The sequence below is a fragment of the Octopus bimaculoides genome, chromosome 4 (genome assembly GCF_046866305.1).
Source record: "Octopus bimaculoides isolate indiv1 chromosome 4, ASM4686630v1, whole genome shotgun sequence".
NCBI lineage: Eukaryota > Metazoa > Mollusca > Cephalopoda > Octopoda > Octopodidae > Octopus > Octopus bimaculoides.
Window position 1 is genome coordinate 23,868,380 of NC_142931.1, and position 26,608 is coordinate 23,894,987.

Sequence of the window (26,608 nt, forward strand, 5' to 3'; positions counted from 1 at the left end):
TGGATGTTTCATCTCTTCTAGTGGTTCTTTCCACAGAGATAGTTGCATATGTAACTAGTTACTGAGTCGTTTTCGATCTAGTAACGGAAATCAGTGTATCAAGTTGTTGTACTCTCATCCCTCTTATATGGATATGAAATCTGGATGCTCCAGAAAATTCTCTTCAAGAACCTTGAACATTACCACTTGCGAATTCTGCAATCGATCATGAGCTTCAGTCGGCAGGACCAGGTGGAAAATTTGGAATTGTTGGACAGACAGAGCCAATCTGGTCAGTTTTGAGACTATGTCACTGAAGGGTCTGCTACGCTGCACTGGACACATCGACTCCACCAAATATTCTATATCTGCCGACTCCACCAAATATTCTATATCTGGTCGATCAAAATAGAGATGTAAAGACAATATGAAAGTCTATTTGAAGACCTGTCTGTTCAAGAAAGCTGAAGTCTTACTTTCTAAATAGAGCTAATTATTGTGTTATGAAAAAAAGTCTAAAAGATAAATCTACGTAGAGAATCGTAAATACAGGTGAACTTCTTCAAGGTACAAAATTCATATTGAAACAGAAACAAAAACACTACTAAATTATTTTAAAATCCTAAACAGTCTATTCTAACACCAAAACACACACACACGTACGTTCAATGCAAAAGGAAAATATCTCTCGCAAGATACACTCAACACGAACAATTATATTGTTGAGGTTAGAAAGTGAACAAGATACGTTTGACCATTTATAGATAGAATACTAGTGTAGACCAAATGGTACGAGAAGTGTATATGTATGCGAGGCTACGAAAAGGATAAGAAAGAAAAAATATTTCTCTAGATCCATATGATGATTTGGCTCCTGCACTAAAAACAAATGAAACTTGTACATTTGTTCGTCAGTGTCCCTGTCATCGTGGAATGGTGATTTATGTCCTATCCACTTACGACTAAGTGAATTGAATATATATATATATATAAAGTGAGAGAGAGAGAGAGAGAGAGAGAGAGAGAGAGAGAGAGAGAGAGACAGTGTCCTTTATGTACAGAATCGGAAAATCAGAGACGAAAAGTGTGTCGACACCCTAATGACATAACTGACAAATTACTCGCTAGTTAGATGTGGCGTATTCTGGAAAATACGTTCAGTACAAAAGGAAAATATCTCTCGCAAGATACACTCAACACGAACAATTATATTGTTGAGGTTAGAAAGTGAACAAGATACGTTTGACCATTTATTAGATAGAATACTAGTGTAGACCAAAGATAGTAATCGGTTTAGTAGCTGACAATTCCGAGTTTAAAATTTATCATGGTTGACTTAGCATTTTATTATCTCTATTCTGTAGCAACTCTCATGTAGTTAGGTGATTTTTTTTTTTTTCAGTTCGTTCTCCATACGTCATCAGTATATTTGAATGATCAGAGAGCAAAACATCTGAGCCAGGTGCTGGCTTATAAAGCGGAACTTAAACGTTCTCTTCCTCTCTTTCTCCGTAATCAAAAACGGACCGAGCAAGCTGTTTTTCCTTCAATCAGAACTCAACCAGAGCATAAACAGTCTTTTTCACTTTCGTACAGCTATTCTCTCTTAATTACAAAACGCAATGTTTCTGTTTGTCTATTCCACCAGATCACGTAAGTTGATTTCACTTACTTTTTAACTAGGAAATAATTTCTTTCCACACCCTGCATGTAACACACACACACATACACACGCACGCGTGCGCGCACACACTCACGCACACACACTCGCACTCTCTCTCTCTCTCTCTCTCTCTCTCATACACACACACACTTTGATTCAGGAACACATATATAACACCATCTCTACAACACATTTAACTGGAATTATGCATTTTACTAATGATATATTGGGGATAGATACTAAGGAGGCGTCTATCACCGAGGAGGCGAAATCACGCCGAAACATTGTGGATGGTAATCTGGTGACGTCACTTGGCGTCTGGTGTACATTTATACACAAAATCTATCTTGAGAAATTTATTCCCCGAGACAACCCGTGGTGAATGTCATTCGTACTTTAGTTTGCAGGAACCTGCGCTTGATTGACCATTCAGCAAAATAAGCACGTGATTAGGGCATCAAGGAAAGTGTGTGGGGTGGGGGGGGGCCCACAAAAATGGTAAATGGTTTGCGGCACAGAAGGAATCACTTTAAACTTGGTAAAATAATATTCGAATTGGTTTATAAAATTCGAATATAATTTCGAAGTGTTGATGGCGTTATAGTGAGGGATCTGATCAAAGACTTTGCAATAAAAAAGTAGAAAACGTTTCAAATATAAATAGTTGAAGTATGCAAGAATAAACATTATTTCGCATTTTATTGTTTTGCTTCATTTTGAAAAGCAAAATATTTATTTTGCGATCTATTATTTTCTGTATTTTGAATTACATATATACGAGGGCACAAAAACCCTTTAAGTGCTTTCGGCCCTTCTGGGTCTTAATCCGACCCTGGCAGAAACGTATTAAAAATAAACGTGTAACCGTCATATGTTTGTGTGTGTGTGAGTGTATATGTATATGTATGTCTTAGATATAATATCATAACGATCATGCATACAAACCAGGTTACATTACTCAAAGTTCCGTGCAGGCCTGATAGACGTGCAGTGGCCAGATGTCCTTATCTGGATCTCCAGATGTATCTGTTTGGATTTTTGGAGATCTGAATAGACACGTCTGGCTCCTGCGAAACTGTGAGTTATGTAACCTAGTTTGGTTGTATGATCGTTATAAAACTATACTTCCTCTATAGTTCATATAGTTGAGTACACTTTTCTTTTGCTATGAACCGCACCCGACCATTGTGTGTTGTGGGAGGGGGGCGTGTGTGCGTGAGTGCATATGTAAGTATTGATATGTGTATTTATATGCAATTTATACACTAAGACATCTCAATATTGCGTATAAAACTAAATAACTGCATCGTCAAACTATCTGATAAAGCCGATAATCGGCGAAACTTCGAAGTTACTGTCAGCTTTTTTCTGTGGGCATGTATATGAACATATGACTGACAGACAAGCAAATAGATAGATAGATAGATAGATAGATAGATAGATAGATAGATAGACAGATTATTGTCAATCGATTTTGTGAAATCAATGTTCTCGTTCGATGTTAATGAATGCAGGTACTGTGCTCGGATAGATTACTATCTATAGGGGTAAGACTTATCTACACCCTTAGACGGTCATGTAACCAGTCTGTCAACAGCTGCAAAGCTTTCCCACTCTTCAGTTGTCAAAACAATACGCCTGCGAGAGCCTTGAAACGAAGGTAAGCTCCCTATAAGTTATGTCTGTAATTCGTTTACTTAATCGGTTGAAACTAATCCATTACAATGAATTACGTTGCCAATATCATTTAAAAAGGTATATACTTTACACAAATTTAATCTTCCTCCTCAGGAGCTAATGAAATTAATATAATTTAAAGAAGTTGCCCATATCCTTTATTTTCATATTGTTTTATCTATCTTTAAATGTTATATATATTTTTTATCTAGATATAATTGTGCAAAAAGTTATAAATTACCGTGATTTTTCAATTAATATGACATATCTCAAAATTTTTTGGTGATTTCAAAGATCTTTGAAGAATAAGCTACTGACAATTCAGCTACGAGTTACATTGTCTCTTTGTTTTATATATTACCGCCAATTTCCTCAGCATACGCACAATGAATCGCCAGTTTACTGTGCTTAATTTCCTCTAAATGGATTGGGTTTTCAAAAGAATGACCTTATTTTCTTCTTTTGTGCCTATAGAGGAAAATAAATGTCATATTCTTAATTCCTGCTTCCTGGTAGCTGTAAAGTTTCAGTTTTAGAATTACTATTTATATATAGTGAAACAATTTCTGCAGGGGTATGAAACTGATAATTTTCCTTTACACTTAAATTGTAATATTCTATGATTTAATTCCATTCACATCTAAGATACATTACAGGAAGATAAATAGGCCGAGTATTTAATGGTCTTTTATTTTATCGATCAGGAAAGTTGGCTGATCCCTTAATACAGTTAGTGGTCCATGTTCACTTTGTCAAACTGCCGTTGGTATAATTTAATTTGGCGGCCGGCGACCTTTGGCTATAAACAACACGATCAATAACTTAAATAGTGGTAGCTTTCTAAGGGACCAGGCCAACCTTTCTAAAATGGAGCTAGTCTCATATGTATGTATGTATGTATGTATGTATGTATGTATGCATGTATGCATGCATGCATGTATGTATGTATACATGTATGTATGTGTGTATACAGACATATGTACACACACACACACACACACAGAGGTTTGGTGACGCAAACAGGAAAATAGATATCAAAACATTACTATATATACGTTGTTTTTTTTTATTATTAATAATAATAATAATAATCAGCAGAAGTTAGAAGGATACATGGGCCGAGAGTTTCGTCGTATGTGTGTGTGTGTGTGACAGTACGGGTAGATATTTTTTCTAATTCAAAGAGACAAAAGTAAAATTTTCTAAAAAAAAAAAAAAAAATACAAAGATGGACAACATAAAGAAATATATCCTTGTTGTAGAATTTGTTTTTATTAATCTATATTAATTCGTTTTAGTGTTTATTTTGCATAGATTTTGCATTTGTTTCTCTTTGAATTAGTTGAATGGTAAATATTAACTGCTGTGCATGCAATTCCAGGTTACAGACCGCCAAAGCTGCAGCGTGGCAAAGTGAAAGTAGGAAACAATATATATTTAATATATACACATGTGCGTCCACACAAACACACTGTCTGTTTGATCGTATATTTATTTAAACTTAAGCATTTGGTCGCAGCTCCAGTTTTATGCTCTGTGATCTGTGTGTATTTATTTATTTATTTATTTATGTTTTTTCAGCCAAGTGGCTGCGGTCATGCTGGTGTGTGTAAACTTCACAATTTATGTCAGATGTTATTGTTTCTGAATATGCCAGTCATGTTCGCTGAATCTTACTACACAATCTTAAGACCACACACACACACATACACACACGTATTTAATAAACAATGTTCGTTTTTGTCGTAACTGTGTCGCTTGCGAACTCAACACAAACAGCTGTTCAACGTAAATTTATTGACATGCGTATAAATTGTCAGAGAAGTAGGAGAAAAAATAACATAGTGTTCAAATGTGTGTTTTTGATGAGGTTATAAATAAAATTTATATAGAAACGTATATTATCAATAACTTTCACAAATATGAATTAAAATTAATTAATCAACCTTAACTGTGCCGCTTATATCCACCAGCAATGTAAGGCTCGATATTAAATAGAAACTTTCGACTGTGAACACTATGTCTTTGTTTTCCCATTCAACAAAGAAGGAATCGCCTTATTTTATTTCAAAAGTACGGTATCGTTTCTTTCTCCTGTCTTTTTATTATCCTACGTTTAACGATATTGTTGTTTGGCAAAACTATCGCATAGTCCTTCATTTAGTTTTTCTTTCCCGGCCAATAAAATTGTTATTTCATTAAATCAATGGCTATTACTTTATTTTATTTATATATTTCTTTGTTTCTTTTTTCTTACAGATGACTAGTTCAAGCAGATCTTAAAGAGCTCCACATATACTAAGCTGACCATAATCCCAAATTTTCTACTGCTAAACTACACAAACCTGATCTCCTCAACAATGTCTAATAATTTACTAATATGGTTGGCTGTCGCCCCAATTGTCGCCTTCATCATCCTTTACATTTTGTTTAATTATATTATTAGCGGACGCAAATGTGTGTGCATCGTTGTCTTGGCTGATATAGGAAGAAGTCCACGAATGCAGTATCATGCGTTGTCTTTTGCAAAGGAAGGTTTTGCTGTTGATCTTATCGGATATGGAGGTTGGTTCTTTCAACATAGGCATTAATGTATGTGTGTGTGTATATATATATATATATATATATATATATATATATATAATGTGTGTGTGTATGATGCACGAGTTTGTAATTTGTATTTGTATGATGTAAGCGTTTGTTGTCATTACACTTTTTTTTTCTCCCTATTTTCATGGTAGTAGTGTTTGACCAAAACAGTTTCTCTTGTCCTCAAATATTTCACAGACTCGTCATGTGGTCAAGTCTGAGATATTTCCCCTTTAACATGAAATATTGTTTTTAAAAAATGCCAATCAGTTAATTTCAAACGGTTAGGACTCTAAATTTGAAAAATTTAATGAACAATATTTTAAGATAATATTTTATCCAGACAATTTCTTATTCAGAAAATAAGATTGGACTGTGTATCATATAAAAGGTAAATTATGTTTCAGGTGGAATCCTTCTTGAAGAAATAAGTGTATTTGAAAGATGTGGAAGTGTCTTCCAACACATTTTTCATTTCTTTAAAGAAGGATCCTAGCTGAAACATGAGACTCCCCTCTGCCCCATGTAATCAAACTTGTACTGTTTTACAAATTTTATCAAATTTAATCCTAACGCAATTCCCCGCCAGTTTCGATGAATTTATTTATTTTTATTTTTTATCCTTATTCAAATCGATATTGCATACTCATCAAATAATGCCTATTTCTTGATACTGTCTTTGTAATGCTTCGATCTTCATAGTTTATGTCATTATACAGAACCAGTATTTTTGTATCAACGTCTGTGTTTTTACGTGGTCGCTTGAGCTGCAAGAAATGTCAGCCAAATCCCCATCATACCAATGATTAAACAAAATGAAGCACACATTGGATAGTTTAACTCTCACATTTATTGATGGGATAGGCACAGTTGGAACGCCTTTGACTAAACGACAACTGAGCATCATATGAGTTACTCTCTTTTCTTTAGTTACTTTTATTTTGTTCTTACTTTCCTTTAAATATAAAATCGTATACAATCACTATTCTGTAAAAAAGAATATATCTGCAATCTTCAGATTTGGATTTATTTTGTCTTTTATGTTACTTGAGAGAAATAGTAATAGTGCATAATTTTCTAGCTCCAACATAGACACTGAAAGCCATCTTGGTAATTCTAGTGAGATATGAAAGCCAACATGTTTACTGACTGCTAAAAACTTATGCTCTGTCCAAATGCTAAGTCTGACAATTTCTGATACTTTTCAAGGCAATCTCTCTTCACATTTTCAAATCTATGTTCAATGTTGAAGAAATAATTTTAAAAATAAGTCAAATATTAGGAATGATGACACATTCCTTTACCTTCTTAAATGCCAAAAAAAAAAAAAATTAAAGACTCAGTGTAAAAGATTATGTGTGACCCCACTTAGAGTATGCAGCTATAGAAGGATATAGAAGCTATTGATAGAGTTCAGAGATGAGCAGCAAAAATACCACCTGAATTAAGAAAGATGCAAGAGGCTAAGAATTGCAACTTTAGAGGAAAGACGGCAAAAAGTAGACATGACAGAAGTATTTAAAATAATAAAAGGACTTGAAAATAAATGTTAAAGGCCTCAATTATACACTTTGTAAGAAAACAATGCTTTAACTCTAGCATTTAAACCAGTCATATCCAGCCCAAATATTCTATCTGTTTTATATTCAAACTGATTGTTTCTGGCCTCTCACACCTACCCTACAATGTCATTCTAAAACTAAACAATAACATCCTTGAAATCTTGAAGTTACAAGATAATGTAAGACTAATTCAAAACAATGTGAATAAATAATAGAGTAATCTGAATGCTAAAGGGTTAAATACATGAGAATTTTTTTTAATTCTGAAAGAGCTATGAGTGAACAGAATAATAGGTACAGGAGAGGCTGCATGATGGAGAAGTTGGCCTCCCAACCACATGATCTTGGGTTCAGTCCCACTCCTTGGCATCAAGGGCATGTCTTCTACTATAATCATAGGTTGATCAAAAGGTTTGTAAGTGGACATCGTAGATGGAAACTAAAAGAAGTCTGTTGTCTATATAGATATGTATGTGTGTCTCCTTCATGTTACATGATAGATGTAAATGAATATAACTGTCATACAATCAGTGTTATTTATCATCATCATCCAATGTCTGTTTTCTATGCTGGAGTAGGTTGGAATACTGGTACATATTTCGAATATTCTGTGAAAAAAAAAAATGTTTGGCCATGGGCAAATATAACCTTGCTTTGAAATATGTGAGGATTGGTGACAGGAAGGGCATCTGGCCATAGGAAATCTGCTTCATTAAACTTCAGGATGGAAAAGTAGATATTAAAATGATGATGACAAAAAAGATGAATGAATATTAGATGGGAGGTGAAGGCTAGCAGGAAGGACTAAATGGTGGATAGGGAATCTCACAAAACTGGATTCAACAGGTGTGTCACAAAGAGAATGTTTCTTCTTCAGAACCAGAAAATGTCACCATTAAATATGTGGTTGACTGAAATGAGTAAAAGACAGAAGAGAAGAAACCACTGTACACTGTTAGCCTCTGATTGATTAAATTTATCTTACCCACTTTTTTTTTATTTTCTCAAAACACGAGGAAGGAGCATTTGTAAAACCATTCAATGAAAGGGTCACTGAGCTATGAAAGATTGATAACTATTGTTTTATATTATTCTACGTTTTCTACATTATATCCAAAGAAAACTTGTCCGTCTACAGGCTAGCCTTCATTTAACAATGCTCCACCACTGTCAACATAAGTTAGCAATAAATATGCTCGTCTTCTCTTTCAGGTTCATCACCCCTGCAAGATTTAACCAAAAATGAACAAGTTAACATATACTTTCTGCCCGAAGTTCCATCAATAACTACCTGTGAGTAAACAAGTTTCTTATCATGGCTGCTCTTGAAATTATTTGTGTACATGTTTTACTTTCCAGCAGCTTAAAACAGTATTCATGTATCATTGCATTTGTTTTTTCTTATATATCTATATAGGTTTTGTGTGTATATACTTGATTCTGTATGTGTGTGTGTGTATGTCTGTATGAGATAGAATTTATATACATGTATGTATATGCATGCAAGAGACAGTTTTTGTGTTTTTACGTGTATGTACCATGTTCATAAAAATAAACATTGTTAGGAAATATTTAAGCTCAGCTTAAATATATCACCTGTTTGATATTGACAACTAGATAGACAATTCTGTAAATTCAGTGTTTGGCTTTATATCAAAAGGCACTTATGAAATATAAACCTAAATCAAAATATTGGCTTCAAATTTTGGCACAAGGCCAGCAATTTCGTGGTAGGTGCTAAATCAATTACATCAACCCCAGTGCCCAACTGGTTCTTAATTTATTGATCACAAAAGGATTAAAAGCAAAATCAAACTCTGTTGAATTTAAACTAAGAACATAAGGACAGACAAAATGCTGCTAAGCATTTTGCCCAGTTTGCTAACAATTCTGCTTACTCGCCACTTTAACCTAAGTCAAAATATTGAAATAAATATATTAATGTACTGGTGGGGGTAATCTATTTTCTTTGATTTGTTTTGTTTACTTCTTTAATAACAACAAAGAACTGGTGATATATCTTGTATGAAGTAGTTCTATCCACATTGGTAATGTCACAAACATCATTTCTTAACCCACTTGATACCAATCTGCCTGAAACCACCCTTGATTCTATGTTACAAACTTTGTTTTAACCCTTTAGCATTCAGATTAATCAGTCTTATTTGATAAGATTATTTTGAATTAATCATGTATTATCTCATAGCTTTGAGATTTGATATGATAGTTTAATTTTAGGATGACATTGTAAGGTTGATGTGAATGGCTTCATCAGGCAAGTTTAAACAATAAAACAGGCTGATTATTTTGTCTGGATTTGGCCAGTTTAAATGCTAAAGGTTTAGTGATTTACAATCAAAATTTCATGTTAACCTTTTAGCATTTTACTGGCCATATCTGGCTCAAATATTCTGTTTGTTTTATGTCTGAACAAGTCAGTTCTGTCCTCTCACACCTACCCTACAATGTCATTCTAAAAATATACAATTACATCATTGAAATTTCGAGGATATAAGATGATACAGGATTAATTAAAAACAATGTGAATGAATAAGTATTACATTTGACAGAATAATCTGAATACTAAAGGGTTAATTTATGTTCCAAACAACAGCTTAATTATGACAAAATTATTTTCTAAAAATTCTCCAGAATTTATTGAAATAAAGGCATTGTATTTCAGCAGAAATATGGTAACAAATGGGTTAAACATTATCACCAACTATGACTTAAGACTTCAGCTCTGTGTCAAATGATGCAACACGAGTTAATAGGAAGTCTGTATGGTCAGTCATCCTATTAAAAATAGCAACCAAATTTCCTCAGGTTATACTCGACCATCTTAGAAAAGATAATGTGATCTGGGTTCTCAGGATGTGGGAAAAAAATGTGATGGTCATAGCTAGAATGCCTTTTATCATGGTTCTGCTCAATTATAGCTGATCTGTTGCTAAACAATAGCAAAAAACTAATGATGGATTCTTTATATGTTCACTTGACCTGCTATACATAACAGCCAACTCTTGCTCACATTACATCTGTACCATCTTAAAATAGGATGCATATCTTGAAAGCTTTTAGTTACATTTCTGCCTGATTAAAGCTGACCTGGAGGTAAAAACAATAATCTTGACCATAAGCATAACTCACAGGGAATCATTGTCTCCCTGTGTAAGGCTGATGTTTCATCTCATATCTACCATTGTTGAATGGATCTGTGATCAAAGACATTCTAACCATGACTATTTTATCTTTCTTTCAAACATGAACTACATTATATAATATGTTCATTTAAAGGTGTTAGAATACGATTCTGAGGAGCTGCTATTTTAGGCAGATTGAGTGACCATGTTGAAGTTCAGAGATTTGGATGACCAATATGTAGCTATCTTTGTGGTTGCTGTTTAGCATGAGATCAATCTTGATCAAAAGCATTCTAGCTATGACTAATACCTTTTCTCCTAACTCAGGACACCCCAGACCAGTTTTGTGCAATGTACTAGTCTTTCCTGGGGCAGTGTGGTTTGATTTGAACGAGATTTGGCTGCTATTTCTAGCAGGTCAAAAGGTCACGTCAAGGCACTCTCACGGGCTTCTTTGATGTTTGCATTAGTGGTGAAATGCGAAGCATATAATTAGCAGATTGAAATGCTGGAATATCAGAATAACAGTAATAAAATATAATCACACTTTACTTAAAATAGATTCACCAATTCATATTCTACACGCCTTGTTTAATGTTTATCTAATTTTAATTTTTTTCAAGTGTTACCACGGCTGTTGTCTTATGCTACCAAGGTGATCTGGCAGACTACATCATTGTGTGTCACACTGCTACTCACACCAAAATCATCTCACATCTTATTACAGGTAAATTAAGGTCTTCTTTTCTTACAGTTCAATTAATTTTAGGATTTTTTTTTTTTTTGTATTTCTAAATTTGTACCTGATTAAAGAAATGGGATTAATTTTGTTAACAATTCATTTTTTATTGAATCAGTAGGTCATCATCATTTATAATTGACCCAGTGTTTTTGGAAACATGGTAATTAATGTCTTTATCTTTGTTATTGCTGTTGTTGTGATCTTTGTCACTGTTATTATTCCTTCTATTTCTTTCCAAAAGGGTTCAAAGGGTCAACTACTTGGTATTTTAAACCAAGGTTAGGTAGAGCTCTCCAACCCTGTAAGGTATTTCTCCTAAAAGAAGGCCACTCCAATGTAAGACCTTCAGCTTGCTTGTCATTGTAGCTGTCTTAGCCCACTGAGCCATTGTCGTCAGACCTCTAAGCCCAAAGAATGGGATTGGATTGTATGGACTGACTCTCCCTTTAAAACTACTAAATGCAGGCAGGAAGAAGAGCCCTGCAGTATCAATAATTGGTTTACATAGTCCCTTCTGGGCATGCTATTCTCCCACATGATCTTTGACAAAAAGAAACTACTGCCAACATAATTTCAAAAAAGTGTTTCAAAGCAATACATTAGAATTGGTACAGATAGTTTACAAAGTGGATTAAGTTAACGTGTTGTGAAGAAAAGTAAAGAACAATCTGACATTTTGGACATGGCCAGTCCTTAACAAAACATTAGATGCCTCCTCTTCTTCATAAGTTAATGTATTCTCACTTTGTAAACTACTTTTATATACTATGTGCTGATACAAACTGTCACTAATTGCCTATTATTCTTCTGTTGCACATTATAGTCAGTCATTTATTTAGTCTGGTTTTCTACATCTCTCCCATTATGACTGATAATATTGATGTTAATTTTGTTTTGTTAGAATCCTCCATCAATTCCAACACTTGCTGTTGTTTGGGTAGTTGCTGCTATTCGCCGGTCAAAAGTCATCATAGATTGGCATAACTATGGCTACAGCATTTTGGGTCTTACTCTTGGACATCAACACCCACTTGTCAAGTTTTCTAAATGGTAAGCAATGTTTATAAATATATAATTCTGTCATGATTCTAATTGCATTGATTTTCATCAGCATCCAGTTCCTGACTGCAATTTCTATTAGAATCAACCAGTTTATTTCTGCATTCAATTATTCATTCATACATGTAGTTGTTGAATGGTGTGGGAGCCTGTTTGACAACTTTCAATTATATTATAAGTTGCATACTACGTATAATAAATGAATCATATTTCAGGTCTATATATAATATCACAGTTTCTACTTTTTTTTTATTGTTTAGCAAATTTTAATCTAAATTGCATTTGTAAAGTTGTTCCATTATTTTATTCTAGCTGTCACTTGACTTGTTAAAAATACCCACCAAATCTCCTCCTAAAGCATACCTTACTACATTCATAAAGAATACCTACTAATGTAATCCATACACACTGTTCCTGGGCAAAAGATAGGATGGTCATGTTTTGAGCAGCTTTGTCCATGTCTTTTAGATCAGGGTTGACTTGGAGCTAAGCAACAACAACCAGTTATCTTAGTTTTATCATCTATTTTTCTGTGCTGGCAATACAGCTGTACTTCATATTTCCATATCCCATCTTACCTGTGCATCCTAGTATTTCCAAGAGTTGTATGATCAGTTCGTCTAAAGTTAGTCGCTCTCAGATTTTCCTGTAATTGTGGTTGGCTTCCCTTTGCCATCACTTTCTCAGTTTAATTATATTCATTCAATCTTTCTTTCAAGGTAACTTTAGTCATTTATTTTTTCTATCACTGCAGATCCCCTGCATTCACTGCTTTTGTTTTGCTGCCCTACAACATTGTATTTCTTCCACATGTTTCATATAATTGGTGTAGTTTTATCAAACGGGTTGAATTTTCCTAAATTCTATATTTATCAACTAATGCTTATGACATTTAGTTAGGCATATGTGATTCCAACACACAAATTTAAGCTATTATATGTAGTAATTATTAGCTATCTAAATTCATGCACAAAATGTTGCTAAATTATACCCTTAAAACATTGGGCGATATGATATGCTTCAGAAGACCTGTTGAGTCAAGTAAAATTGAAATCGTAGCTGTGGCCAGTGCCACTTAACTGGCCTCTGTGCTTGTGGCATGTAGAATGCACCATCAGAACATGGTTAATGCCAATGCCCCCTGACTAGCTCCTATGCTGATGGCATGTAAAAAGCACCATCCAAACGTGGTCGATGCTAGTGCCCGCTGACTGGCTCCCATGCCGGTGGCATGTAAAAAGCACCCACTACACTCTCAGAGTGGTTGGTGTCAAGAAGGGCATCCAGCTGCAGAAACCTTGTCAGATCAGATTGGAGCCTGGTGCAGCCTCCCAGCTTGCTAGACCTCAGTCAAACTGTCTAACCCATACCAGCATGGAAAGCGGACGTTAAATGATGGTGATGATGATGTGTGTTAAAGTGATCTAAATTTAAACTTTCCATCAAAATTTCATGTTAGTTTATGTTCCAAACACCAGCTTAATTGTAGCAAAATTGCTTTCTTAAATTTTCCGTTGTTTTCAAAATTTATTGAAATAAAACTATTGTATTTCAGCAGAAAACTAATTAACATTTATGTAATTAAACAGGTGAAATTATTATAATATTTTATTGAAATGGAATAAAGCCATAGAATAATAACTGTATTGTATTTTTGTAGGTTTGAAAAGACATTTGGCCGATTTGCAAATGGAAATTTGTGTGTTACAGATGCCATGAAGAAAGATCTGCATGAAAACTGGAAGATTAAGTGAGTTACTCTTTGAGCATTTGTTAGCCCTCTTGAAAGCATAGCACCATTTGAACATAATCATTACCAGCATTGCCTTCTAGCACTTGCGCTGGTGACACGTTTAGAAAATCATTCAAGCGAGGTCGTTGCCAGTGCCACTGGACTGGCTCCTGTGCAGGTGGCACGTAAAAAACATCTTTTTGAGTGTGGCCGTTGCCAGTACCGCCTGACTAACCCTTGTGCTGGTGGCACGTAAAAGCACCCACTACACTCTCGGAGTGGTTGGCATTAGGAAGGGCATCCAGCTGTAGAAACTTTGCCAGATCAGATTGGAGCCTGGTGCAGCCTTCTTGCTTGCCAGTCCTTAGTCAAATCGTCCAACCCATGCTAGCATGGAAAGCGGACGTTAAATGATGATGATTAGAATATTGCAACCATCTAAATGCTAGTCAAACCTTCATTTGACCAGTAATCCAATGATATGCTGTATCTTCCCTTTTACTCATCTACACTAAGTACAACAGCCTGTGCTTCTCTCAACTAGTAAACTGTAGTGTAACTGACCAAACCTACTTGAAATCTGAAACTGTCTTCATCATCATCATCATCATCATCGTTTAACGTCCGCTTTCCATGCTAGCATGGGTTGGACGATTTGACTGAGGACTGGTGAAACCGGATGGCAACACCAGGCTCCAGTCTGATTTGGCAGAGTTTCTACAGCTGGATGCCCTTCCTAACGCCAACCACTCAGAGAGTGTAGTGGGTGCTTTTACGTGTCACCCGCACGAAAACGGCCACGCTCGAAATGGTGTCTTTTATGTGCCACCCGCACAAGCCAGTCCAGGGGCACTGGCAACGATCTCGCTCGAAAATCCTACAGGAGCCAGTCAGGCGGTACTGGCAACGGCCACGCTCAAAATGGTGCATCTCATGTGCCACCCGCACAAGAACCAGTCCAGGGGCACTGGCAACGATCTTACTTGGCTTGCCGGGTCTTCTCACGCACAGCCCATTTCCAAAGGTCTCGGTCCGTAGTCATCGCCTCGGTGAGGCCCAATGTACGAAGGTCTTGCCTCACCACCTCAGCCCAGGTCTTCCTGGGCCTACCTCTTCCACGGGTTCCCTCAACTGTTAGGGTGTGGCACTTTTTCACGCAGCTATCCTCCTCCATTCTCACCACATGTCCATACCAGCGCAATCGTCTCTCTTGCACGCCACAACTGATGCTTCTAATGTTCAGCTTTTCTCTCAAGATACTTACACTCTGACGGGTATTCACATTGACATTACACATCCAACGGAGCATACTGGCTTCATTCCTTGCGAGCTTACGTATGTCGCAAGGAATGAAGCCAGTATGCTCCGTTGGATGTGTATTGAAATTAAACATAACAGCTGTGAGAACTTCTCCATTTCTTCAAACTGTTAGTAAAAGTGACAACTATTTTGGCCTTTAGAATGTCAACAATATGTGGTCCACCTCCAGCACATAACTGTATTTCTAGCAGACACTTATCTCTCAGTTTCCATAGCCTTTCATTTGTAAATAAGCACCATGAGAAAGTTCGGTTGATTGCTGTAGTTAGTCATGTTATGTTGTAGTTGCTGAGCATGTCAATAATATGCAGTACTGGATTCAAATACTTCCATAGAAAGTCCCATCCAACCCTTGCTTGTAGGGAAAAGAGGATGTCATAATGTTATTGATGGTGGTTCATATTTACTATATTAGCCATAACTTTTTGAAAATAGAATAGTTATGGCATTGGCTAGTTTGTGGTTTTGTAAGTTTAACCTTGTACATTTGAGTCGTGTTTCTATTGAAGGATAACTATATTATTGTGGGGTGGGAAGAATATATATATATATATATATATATATATATATATATATATATATATATATATATATATATATATATATATATAATTTCTTCTTTCATTAATTTTTTTAGGGCACACACTGTTTATGATAGAGCTCCTGACAACTTTAAGGAGACAGATTTGCAGAATAAGCATCAGCTTTATTTAGAATTGAGTAAATTCTACCAAGTCTTTGCTACAAGGTAAATTCTATACTATGACATAAAAAATAATATTTTTGATAACTCATTTAGCTTATTTTGTAATATGTATGTTATTATTTTTTTCTTTTACACACACACACATACACACACACACTGAGTAGTGTATTGTTCAGCCCCAGGTTGACCCTGATCGAGCATTCCAGCCTTGACCATCTCATCTTTTTAGTTGTATGGAGGAATATATTATGTAATGTCTCCTTCCTTGTTTGATACTATAAGTATGATTTGAAGGAAATTTGGCTGTTACTCCTAGCGGATCAGTTGACTGTGTAGAGTGTCTTTTGGTGCCTCGAGTCTTACTGAATAATGTTTGGGTGGAAATTTATTGACTGAAAATTTGATATATATAGTTGAATCAGTCTATTATTTATTTATGAATTAAAAGCAAAAATTTATTGAATCATTTCTTAAATATTTGGAACACCAACCATATACTTCTCTCTCCCCGCCCCCTAAATATGTATGTACACACACACACGTATATTTATATAATCATCTCCTGTGTTCTTTAACAGTAAATTTCCTGAAAATCCTGCAATAGAGAAGACAAGATTTACCATAAAAGATGAAGATGGAAAACTCAGCTTACTTGAAGACCGTCCAGCTCTTCTGGTCAGCAGTACAAGTTGGACAAGTAAGAAATTTTGAATAATTTGTTTGTATTTAATTAATCATTTTACAGTAATTTTTCAAGAATTGAGTATAAAAATAATATATGATCTTTTGACTGGAAATCAAAGAACTCAAATTCTCCAGCCAGTATAAGCCAAAAACCAGATATGTAATTCCTTTTGATAAAGAAGGATAGTAAGTAGAATCATTAGGCTTGAGAAGATTTCTACTGGTGGGGTGGACCACACCTAAAATGTTTAGGTACCCCCTTATTTTTTTATCTTTTTATTTATTTTTATTTTTTTGCTCACAAGGGGCTAAACAGAGAGGGGACAAACAACGACAGACAAAGGGGTTTAGTCTATTACATCGACCTCCATTGCGTAACTGGTACTTAATTTATCGACTCTGAAAGGATGAAAGGCAAAATCGACCTTGGCGGAATTTGAACTCAGAACGTAACGGCAGACGAAATATTGCTAGGCATTTCGCCCGGCGCGCTAACGTTTCTGCCAGCTCGCCGCCTTTGTTTAGCTACCCCTTTCTGCTGTCCTTTCAATGTTTTCCTCTTTTTTGTTTTCTTTTAGGTTTTTCACCTTATTCTATTTGCCTCTTATATGCCAGTTAAATGGTTCATATTATAAAGCATTTGTTCCAAACATTTATACAAATATTTGGGCTAGCAGAAAAGAAAGAAAAACCTTATATAGATAAGATGTTAAAATTTTTGATCTGATTATATAAATTTATTATAATTTTTTTTCCTCATTCTACAGCTGTAGTTGTTTATGTTCAACTAACACTACTATAACATTCTCTGGTCTTCTGAACTTGCTAATATACTGGATATTAATCACTTCACTTTTTCTTACCCTTACATTATAGACGTTGTGCTTTTTTGAATTGTAGTAGCTGGTGTTGTTAGAGAGCACTGGTAATCAATAAACACACAATAATTAATAAATGTTTCTGTAGTTTGTTGTGCTAAGCTCAAACCATTCCACTTGGGCAACACAAAAACTGCAGTAGACTGGTATCTTATTCTTTGAATGCCACAAAACTAAAACAATCTTCAGTTCACCACAACATCTTTTAACATTGACAATGGATAAATAGTCAAATTATCAAATCAATTATTTACAGTGGGCTGTGTGAATGTACAGCTTGTTATTAGATCAACAATTAGAAAACCAGTTTGCAAAAATACAAATGTATTTTTAAAATAGTGTTATGAAAATTATTTGACTTAAATGTTGTAGAAGATTATTGAGAATAACAGTTTATTTAATAATTGAAGGGGGTTTTTTGCTGCTGTTATTTTTTAAACTAGAGTAATTGACAGTCTTTTTTTGCCTCACCCTAACACCGAATGACTTTATGCACACACTTTCTGGTTCAGAATTTAATCAAGGTCTCCTTGGTGATTGTCATTGCTAAACTTGATCTAATTGTTTAACTGATTGCTATTGAAAATATTTGTTCCATTCTGTCATTGTGGATGGAAGTAAGTGGAGTATGTCAATGACATAATCTATTTCATCCTTTCTAGTCATAAACAATGCAATTAAAACATTGAGAGTCATTACAAATGCTAAGTCTCATGATCTGTGATGGCAAATTCACTAAGTCTGCATTGCAGGCCTCTTTTTTAAGGGCAGAAAATACTTAGTTTGGATCTGTTACAGAACCTCTACTAAGCTCAAGTGCAATTCACATTGAAGTTTTGCTTTAAATGCATGGGATGTTGCTGCTGTTAGACAAACATCCAAAGAAGGCTATTCAACTCATTAGATTCTATTGCTATACTTCAACTACTAACTTAGACATTTCATGTATTTGTCTCTTCTCCAGCTGTTGCAACAACGTCTGCCTTATTGGACTGGCTGGCTGCATACCCCTTCCACTCAACACACACACAATCCCCACCTCTTGTCACTCATGCTTTACTTTATTTCCCAGGTCCTACAATAAACACTTTGGCTTCAAGTTTCCTATTACAACACATTCCTCTCCTTTCTCCTCTGTTCATATCTTTCTGTTTTTGTAGATATTGGCTTCCTCAAAAGGTCGTGGTTATTGCTCTTCCTCTTCTGACTAAACCTTGATAAAAACAGAAGTCTTGCTGACACCTGCTTTCAAATATTTGTGCATATATCTAATTTACAAACCCAATCAATAGCATAACATAAAATAACAGATGTGAATTGTACTTTTGTATGAGTGAGAGAGAGAGAGAGAGAGAAACTAAGGCTTGCTATGTCTTAATTCAGCTTTGTTTCTTTTCCAGTTGATGAAGATTTCAGTATTCTGGTTGATGCTCTTGACAGTAAGTAAATCTTGTATATTTTATTTAGTGCAGTTAGTAACACACCTGTCATTTATTCTTTTCTGCACTCAGTTCACTTCTTACCAAAATATGTCACTCACCTGCAATGAAACTAATATAATTTAATTTAATTGACTACTTAATTGACTTAATCAGAATGAGTTGTCCTACTGGAGACCTAGCATGAATGCTTACAATAAAGTGGACTCTGCCATACCTACAGACCCAGTGATGATGTTAAACTGGTTAAGTCTGCCACCCGAGAACAGGAGCAGCTTCTTTAATAAGCTTCTACATACTTTCCATCTTTTAGATTTCACTCAGGAGACATCTTGTCTTGCCTCTAAAGAACATTCTTTTCTTTTAAAGAAACCATTATTATTTGGATTGACAGAATTGTTAAAGCATCAGACAAAATTTGCCTTGCAGTACTTATTTTGGCTCTTTATGCTACAATTTCAAAATACCACCAAGGTTGACTTTGCTTTTCCTGGTGATAAATAAATTAAAGCATCAGTAAAGTATTGAGGTTGATTTAGACTCAGCGACTAAAATTTAACAAGTAGGCTAATAAGTCAACTCACTTGAACATACCTTAATCAAATGAAGTAATTATTGTATCCATTGCAATGTTTATATATTTTCTAACAGGGATTGTAATCATTTCTTTTTCTTAAACAATGAAATGAATTTTGTCTTTATCTGTAGGTTATGAGAGTTTTTGTGAGCAAGGAAATGATTTACCTAAATTAGTCTGTGTTATAACAGGTAAGAAAACGTTTTCTTTTGACTATTTTTATAAATTTACGACCTACAATTCTTTTTTAAATTTTTTGTGCAAGCCAATGGAGATATTAGACAAACTAGAAATAACAGCAAAGTTTCCTTTAAATTGCATCCCTGTATCTTAAAAAGGGAAGAGCACATTGGATAATGTAGGCCTAAAAGTTGGAAGCTAAATAGGAAATGGCAGCCTTGAGGCACACATCAGTTTCTCTGAACTAACGAGGGAATCTCTACGTTGTTCCTTAACCTGCTAAAAATAAATAAATTGCTTTCAAATGACCATCTTTAAAAAATGGATGTTTTAAAGATGGGATGGTTACTGTGGAAGCATCTCTGATGATCTGAGGTTAAACTTCAGTATCAACAAAAGCATCTCCCCCTTATGTATTCATATGTGGATCTTAGCTTTTTCTTCCCTAATTAATCACACTTCATGATTACAATCATGAATATGCAGGATATTTCAGTGGCATGATATATTTTCATATTGGTGTTTCAGTGTGTCTGAGCAGGGGACTTAATTCTGCTTGGCTGTTAAGAATAGGTAATAGATCTTAAGAGGTATGGCTGATCAGATAAGATATTGGATTGCTTATTCATAGCTTTGGAGTTCAAATCCACTGTAAACATGTTATGTTTTTGATCAGATCACTTTATTCCACATCACCACAGTTCATCTGTCGGGAGCAGGTACCAGAGCATCTGAGAATGTTACCTGCAGTAGACCAGGCTCTTATCCATGGAGAAATATATCTTTTATTTTCTGTTGCCCATTTAGCATTACTGAATTCAGAGCTAAGCATGGAATTTATGAACCACTGATTTGTAGAAACCATTGTTCAATATCAGCAAAATACATTTTTATTATATTTTTCTTTCAAAATTTTATTTTAAAAGAGGCTGTATGTTAATAAAATGTGAACAATTAGTGTTTTCTTTTTTTCTCTGTGTTTTTTCCTCATTTACTTTCTGCCTTAAATTATATTCTGCTGTCTTTACAAAGGAAAGATACATTGGATAATGTAGTCCTAGACATACTAATAAGAAATTAAAATACACAGGATTGTCACAGCTGAACTTCTTTGATCATAAGTCAGCTATATCTAGGGTAAGCTCGTATTAAGCAACAGCAACAACATATAGAAATGTATATGTGTGTGTGTGTGTACATGTTTAGGTTACAATAATATCCGCGAAACGATCGTAAGATGCATTTTAGACTTTCGTAATATTTTAATCGAATTATATTTACACTCACTTACGCATATATTTTTATATACATTTACATTTTGTATATTTTTAATTTTAATTATAATTCAAAATGATTATTGTGTCATATAAAACATACATCTTTCAGAAATTCGAATATTGATTTCCTAAGAATATTGTTAATAATTTTATTAACAATATAAAAATATATATATATATATATATCTATTTGCTCAAAGTAATAGAGCACTTAATATAAGTTCAATAAAATATTCCTTTTGAATTTTCATTATAAATTTTATGTTTAGGTTACAAGTGAGAGAAAGTACTCAATGTATGTTGTAGAGTTTATTTGGAAGCAGTTGTTGTTTTATACTGTTGCTAATTAGTTTCTCATCAGGTACTATTATTCAATATATACATATATATATATATAAGTTCAAAAAAGGAAAAAGACAAGAAAACTACAAAAAACAACGTGAGGACGTGATACAGATTATGTTACTAGATGCTCGGGAAAGGAAAGATATATATATATATATATATATATATATATATATATATATAGTGAAGGTGCATGACTCAGTGGTTAGAGTGTTGGGCTCACAATCATGAGGCAGTGAGTTCAATTCTTGGACCGGGCTGTGTGTTGTGCTCTTGAGCAAGACACTTTATTTCACGTTGCTCCAGTTCACTCAGCTGTAGAAATGAGTTGCTACGTCACTGGTGCCAAGCTGTATCGGCCTTTACCTTTCCCTTGGATAACATTGATGGTGTGGAAAAGGGAGACTGGTATGCATGGATGACTGCTGGTCTTCCGTAAACAACCTTGCCTGGATTTGTGCCTCAGTGGGGAACTTTCTAGGTGCAATCCCATCGTCATGCATTACTGAAGGAGGTCTTTACCCTTTATATATATATATATATCAATCCAGAGCAAGCAAGAAAAAACAACAACACAAGGATGTGGAATATGTACAGTGTTATTGGACGCTCAGGAATGGAAAGAAAAGAAAGAGGATTTCACGTTTCGAGCGGAGCTCTTCATCAGAAATATAGAAAAAGTCCAAAGAAGGGAAGACGGAGAAAGAAAATCTTCAACGATACACACGTAGTCACACACATATATATATATATATCAGTTAATGAAGGACAGAAGTTATGTAATCAGCTTTAAGCTAATGGAATTGATCACATTAGCCTTGTTCTTTTGTTACTTATTAATTGTACTTACCTGATACTTTAATCTAAAGCATAAGTATTATTGAGGTCTAACAACTAGTTTTTAGTATTGTTATACCTAAGCAAAATCTCTCTCTCTATATATATCATCATCATCATCATTTAACGTCCGCTTTCCATGCTAGCATGGGTTGGACAATTTGACTGAGGACTGGTGAAACCGGATGGCAACACCAGGCTCCAATCTCTCTCTCTATATATATATATATATATAACGCATTTGTTTATTTCAGGTAAAGGTCAATTGAAAGACTACTATAGTAAACAGCTGGACCAGAAACCATGGAAACATATCAGTGTTTGTCTACCATGGCTAGAAGCTGAAGATTACCCTACACTACTTGGTAAGAACTAATAATTCTGTAATAATCTCTTCTAAATTGCTTCTAGGGGGTAAATTAGAAATTCAAACTAAATTAGATGCTACATGCTATGCTTACATTTTCTTTGGTCAACTGAGGTACTTGGAATGCTGGTCCTCTTAGCAGAACATTAGCATATATTTACTACATTATGTGGAAAATGAAAAATACTTATTTAGGTTTAATTGTTCTTTCTGGTACATTATCACTTGGTAAGAATAATATTCAGACTGGATTGTTTAACTACAGAACAATGCCAATAATGCAGAATTGTTGAAACACTAAATCTAAGGATCAGATTTAGTTGTTCAATCAACTACCCCAGGTGTCACAAAGCTGTGCTGACTGGGGCTACACAATAACAAGCTTATCTATAAACTTCATGCTATCATGTTGGTAAATTAGATACCAATTCTCCCTTATAAGAAATCTCTACTCTTATCTGATTGAACTTGCCTGGACCTGCCTGAGTCAGTCAAGCCACCTGTAATCCTGTTTATAATCCTATATCTGTACAGAGCTGGTTGATGAAGACATTGCTGGATGGCTGACCCATATCTATACATGTCTATAGGATTGTATCACTAATGACTTCCTGGTTAGTTAAGTTTGTTTTTAACAAACAACCTCATGTTGTATTATTATTCCTTCTCTTTCAAAAATACCAATTTGTACCAGATATATTTAGGGGTTTCCGTTTTGAGTTGAGACCAAAAACTTTAGTATGATTTAATTACTCATTTTATATTTTCTTGCATTTTTTGAGAGCTTTGTTAAAGATTTTAATTTAAATAAATTCTTTGTTTTATTTCAGGTTGTGCTGATGTAGGAGTCTGTCTGCATAAGTCTTCTAGTGGCCTTGATCTCCCTATGAAAGTAGTTGATATGTTTGGCTGCTGTCTACCTGTGTGTGCTATTAATTTTAACTGGTAAGTTGGATCTGATGTGGTACATACATGTGGTACATACATGTGGTACATACATGTACAAATATATGATTTTCGGTCATGTGTGTACATGATTAGTTATACAAATGAAAGGGAAAAGGTTTTCAACATATGTAGTGGAGTTATTCATCGAAAACAAATAATTTTGTTGCTAATTTGAGTTTCCCATTTCTTATTAAAATCTGTTACGTTACTTATTGTCCGATGTATGCTATAAAAACAGGTAACCTCTTAGTGATGGAGTGTCGGGTTTCAGTGAAATAATGTTTGTGTATGTATTAGTCATCATTTTATCTGGGTGGTTTTCCATGTTTGCATAGGTTGTGCAGGTTTTTTCTTCAGTATTCAGCCATATATTGCATTTCTTTAATATTTCCTTTATGAGATCAGTTTTTACTACATCGTCCAATGTCTTCCTTGCTCTCTCTCTCTCTCTCTCTCTTTTCCACAGGGCCCTTCTTGGAGCACTTGGTACTTCTTTATACCTATTGGTGAGCCAGAAGGCTGCACTAAGCTCAATCTGATCTGGCAAAGTTTCTACAGCTGGATGCCCTTCCTAATGCTAACCACTCCAAGAGTGTAGTAGGTGCTTTTACATGCCACCGGCATGAGGGCCATTCAGGTGTTTCTGGCAACAACCACACTCAAAAGGTGTTTTTTACATGCTACCTGCACAGGAGCCAGTCCAATGGCACTGGCAATGACCACGCTTGAATGTTGCTTTTCACATGCGGGTAAGGCGATGCTGGCAACGATCATGCTCGAATGGTGCTTTTTACGTGCCACCGGCACAGGAGCCAATCTGTGGCCCTGGCAACGATCACACTCAGATGTGTTTGTGTCTTACCATTTTGAAGAAATTTTTAAAAACTCTTATTTTGACCATATTTGTGTTCAGTTAAATCAAATTTATTTCCTTTTTTCTTTTAGTTTGTCAGAATTAGTAAAACATTGTGAAAATGGACTGATCTTTAAAGACAGTAAAGAACTAGCTGAAAATTTAAAGGTAACTATTATTTACTGTACAGTATTGTATTTTACAAAATATATATTTACTGTATGATATTGTATTATAGTCCATTTTTTGTATTATAGTGCATTGTTGTACCATTCAAAACTTTTTAGTCTTTACATACATATATATATACATATGTAAGTAGATAGATAATTTATACCTAAGAATATATTGGCTAAATTACATTTTTTAAATGTTAGGATTTGATTCGAAGGTGAATTGTCTGCTGTTTTTAGCAGGGTGGAGGTAATTCAAAGAAATGAACTAATAAGGTGCAGGTGTGGCTGTTTAGTAAGAAGATTGCTTTCTTACGACATGATTCCAGGTTCAGTCCCACTGCATGGCACCTTGACAAGTGTCTTCTACTATAGCCTCCAGCTGACCAAAGTCTTGTGAGTGGATTTGATGGACGGAAACTGGAAGAAGCCTGCATATGTATGTGTCTATGTGTGTCTATATGTTTGCTCCCCACCACTGCTTGATAACTAATGTCAGTATGATTATGGCACCATATCTTCGCAATTCAGTTAAAGAGACCAATAGAATAAATATTGGTGTCGATTCATTTGACTAAAAATTCTTCAAGGCGGTGCCCCAGCATGGCCAGAGTCTAATGACTGAAACAAAGCATAAGAGCATTGGGGTCAATGTAATTGACGTACCTGCTTCTCCCAAAACTTCTGGCCTTGTGCCAAAATTTGAAATCATTATTATCATCACCATTAAGGTAGTGAGCTGTCAGAATCATTACTTTGCTGGGCAAAATGCTTTGCAGCACTTATTCCTGTTTTACATTCTGATTTCAAATGCCACCAAGGCCAATTTTGTTTTTCATCCTTTAGGAGTCGATAAAATAAGGATCAGTCAAGTACTGGGGTTGATGTTATTGACTTCATCCTCCCGTCAAGATTGCCGACCTTGTGCGAAAATTAGAAAGAATTATTGTCATCAACATTTCAATTTTAATTAATTTTTTTTTTTTTTGCTGGTTTTGCTTTTTCTAGGAACTTCTTACGGATTACCAAAACAACACTTTGCTAAAGAAATTACGTTGCAACTTAAAAGAATTCCAGAAGGTACGATGGCACCATAATTGGAAGACAAATGTTGAACCACTTTTTATTGAGACTGATCAAAGCAATAAAAAACAGGACTGAAATCATTTGTCTTTGTTGAAGATTTTTATTTCAAAACGTGAAATTTAAAAGGAATTAAGCCAAAAAAAATATAACCACTGCAATTGAATTACTGAGAAACCTCTTGGCAGACATACTAACGGTGCTCCACTATCATATCAGATTAAAAAAAAAATTGAACTGTAATTAATAAAAAGTCAAAGCAGTCAATAAGCTGTGATCTTTAATAGTGAATCTTTTTATTTTAATTTGCCTTTCCAGTGTTTGCTATTAGTGTTTCAGGCTCTAGGGTTGTACAGCCTGCTTTGTGAGTCCTTCTTGCAGAATATTGGCCATCTAGAGAGAAGTATTTGTTTTGTCTTTTTTTCCTTTGTAATCTTACGATGAGATTATATCAGCTGAATAAATTGATGTACATTTATTATCTGTGTATGTGTGTGAGTGTGAGTGTATAATGGTCCAGTAGATTATCAACAGCATGGTCAATGAGTTCAGATGTTGCTATTTCCTTTGTATTGTGCCTTAGAACAAGGCAGATTTTTCTATTTAACTCTACTCTCTCTGTCTGTGACTGTATAATAGGATCCAGTTTTTCTTTATGATTGAACACTAAGCAAAGGAGACATCCAGCTATAAAAAAACACTTTCCTTAATAATATAAATGTCCAAATTTACAAACGCCATGTCTAATACTCTAGAAAATGGATGTAAAATTGTAAATAAAAGCAAATAAAACAT

At 34.8% G+C, this 26,608-nt stretch overlaps 1 protein-coding gene across 6 annotated transcripts; it reads left to right on the forward strand.

Annotated features, from left to right (window-relative positions):
* The first annotated feature begins 393 nt into the window (after positions 1 to 393).
* LOC106882808 (chitobiosyldiphosphodolichol beta-mannosyltransferase) lies at positions 394 to 26,608 on the forward strand. 6 transcript variants are annotated; one of them, XM_014933591.3, is made up of 15 exons: positions 394 to 546; positions 1,382 to 1,632; positions 5,579 to 5,884; positions 8,683 to 8,763; positions 11,237 to 11,340; positions 12,257 to 12,405; positions 14,075 to 14,164; positions 16,104 to 16,214; positions 16,751 to 16,869; positions 19,135 to 19,173; positions 19,882 to 19,941; positions 22,644 to 22,754; positions 23,587 to 23,701; positions 24,650 to 24,725; positions 25,739 to 26,608. In XM_014933591.3, exons 3-15 carry the CDS (start codon positions 5,680 to 5,682, stop codon positions 25,889 to 25,891), a joined length of 1,413 nt encoding a protein of 470 aa, XP_014789077.1. In that variant the 5' UTR covers positions 394 to 546; positions 1,382 to 1,632; positions 5,579 to 5,679; the 3' UTR covers positions 25,892 to 26,608. The 6 variants fall into 6 exon arrangements, with proteins under 6 accessions (XP_014789077.1, XP_014789078.1, XP_014789079.1 ...); XM_014933592.3 differs by lacking the exon at positions 394 to 546 and having other exon boundaries at positions 1,020 to 3,302; XM_014933593.3 differs by lacking the exons at positions 394 to 546; positions 1,382 to 1,632 and adding an exon at positions 2,749 to 2,869.

What these genes read in the sequence shown, in the direction of transcription:
- LOC106882808 (XM_014933591.3), top strand. Translation starts at nt 5,680, where the DNA reads ATGTCTAATAATTTACTAATATGGTTGGCTGTCGCCCCAATTGTCGCC. An exon ending in TACCAAGTCTTTGCTACAAG is followed by an intron (nt 16,215 to 16,750) that starts GTAAATTCTATA and finishes GTTCTTTAACAG; the next exon opens with TAAATTTCCTGAAAATCCTG. An exon ending in AACTAGCTGAAAATTTAAAG is followed by an intron (nt 24,726 to 25,738) that starts GTAACTATTATT and finishes TGCTTTTTCTAG; the next exon opens with GAACTTCTTACGGATTACCA.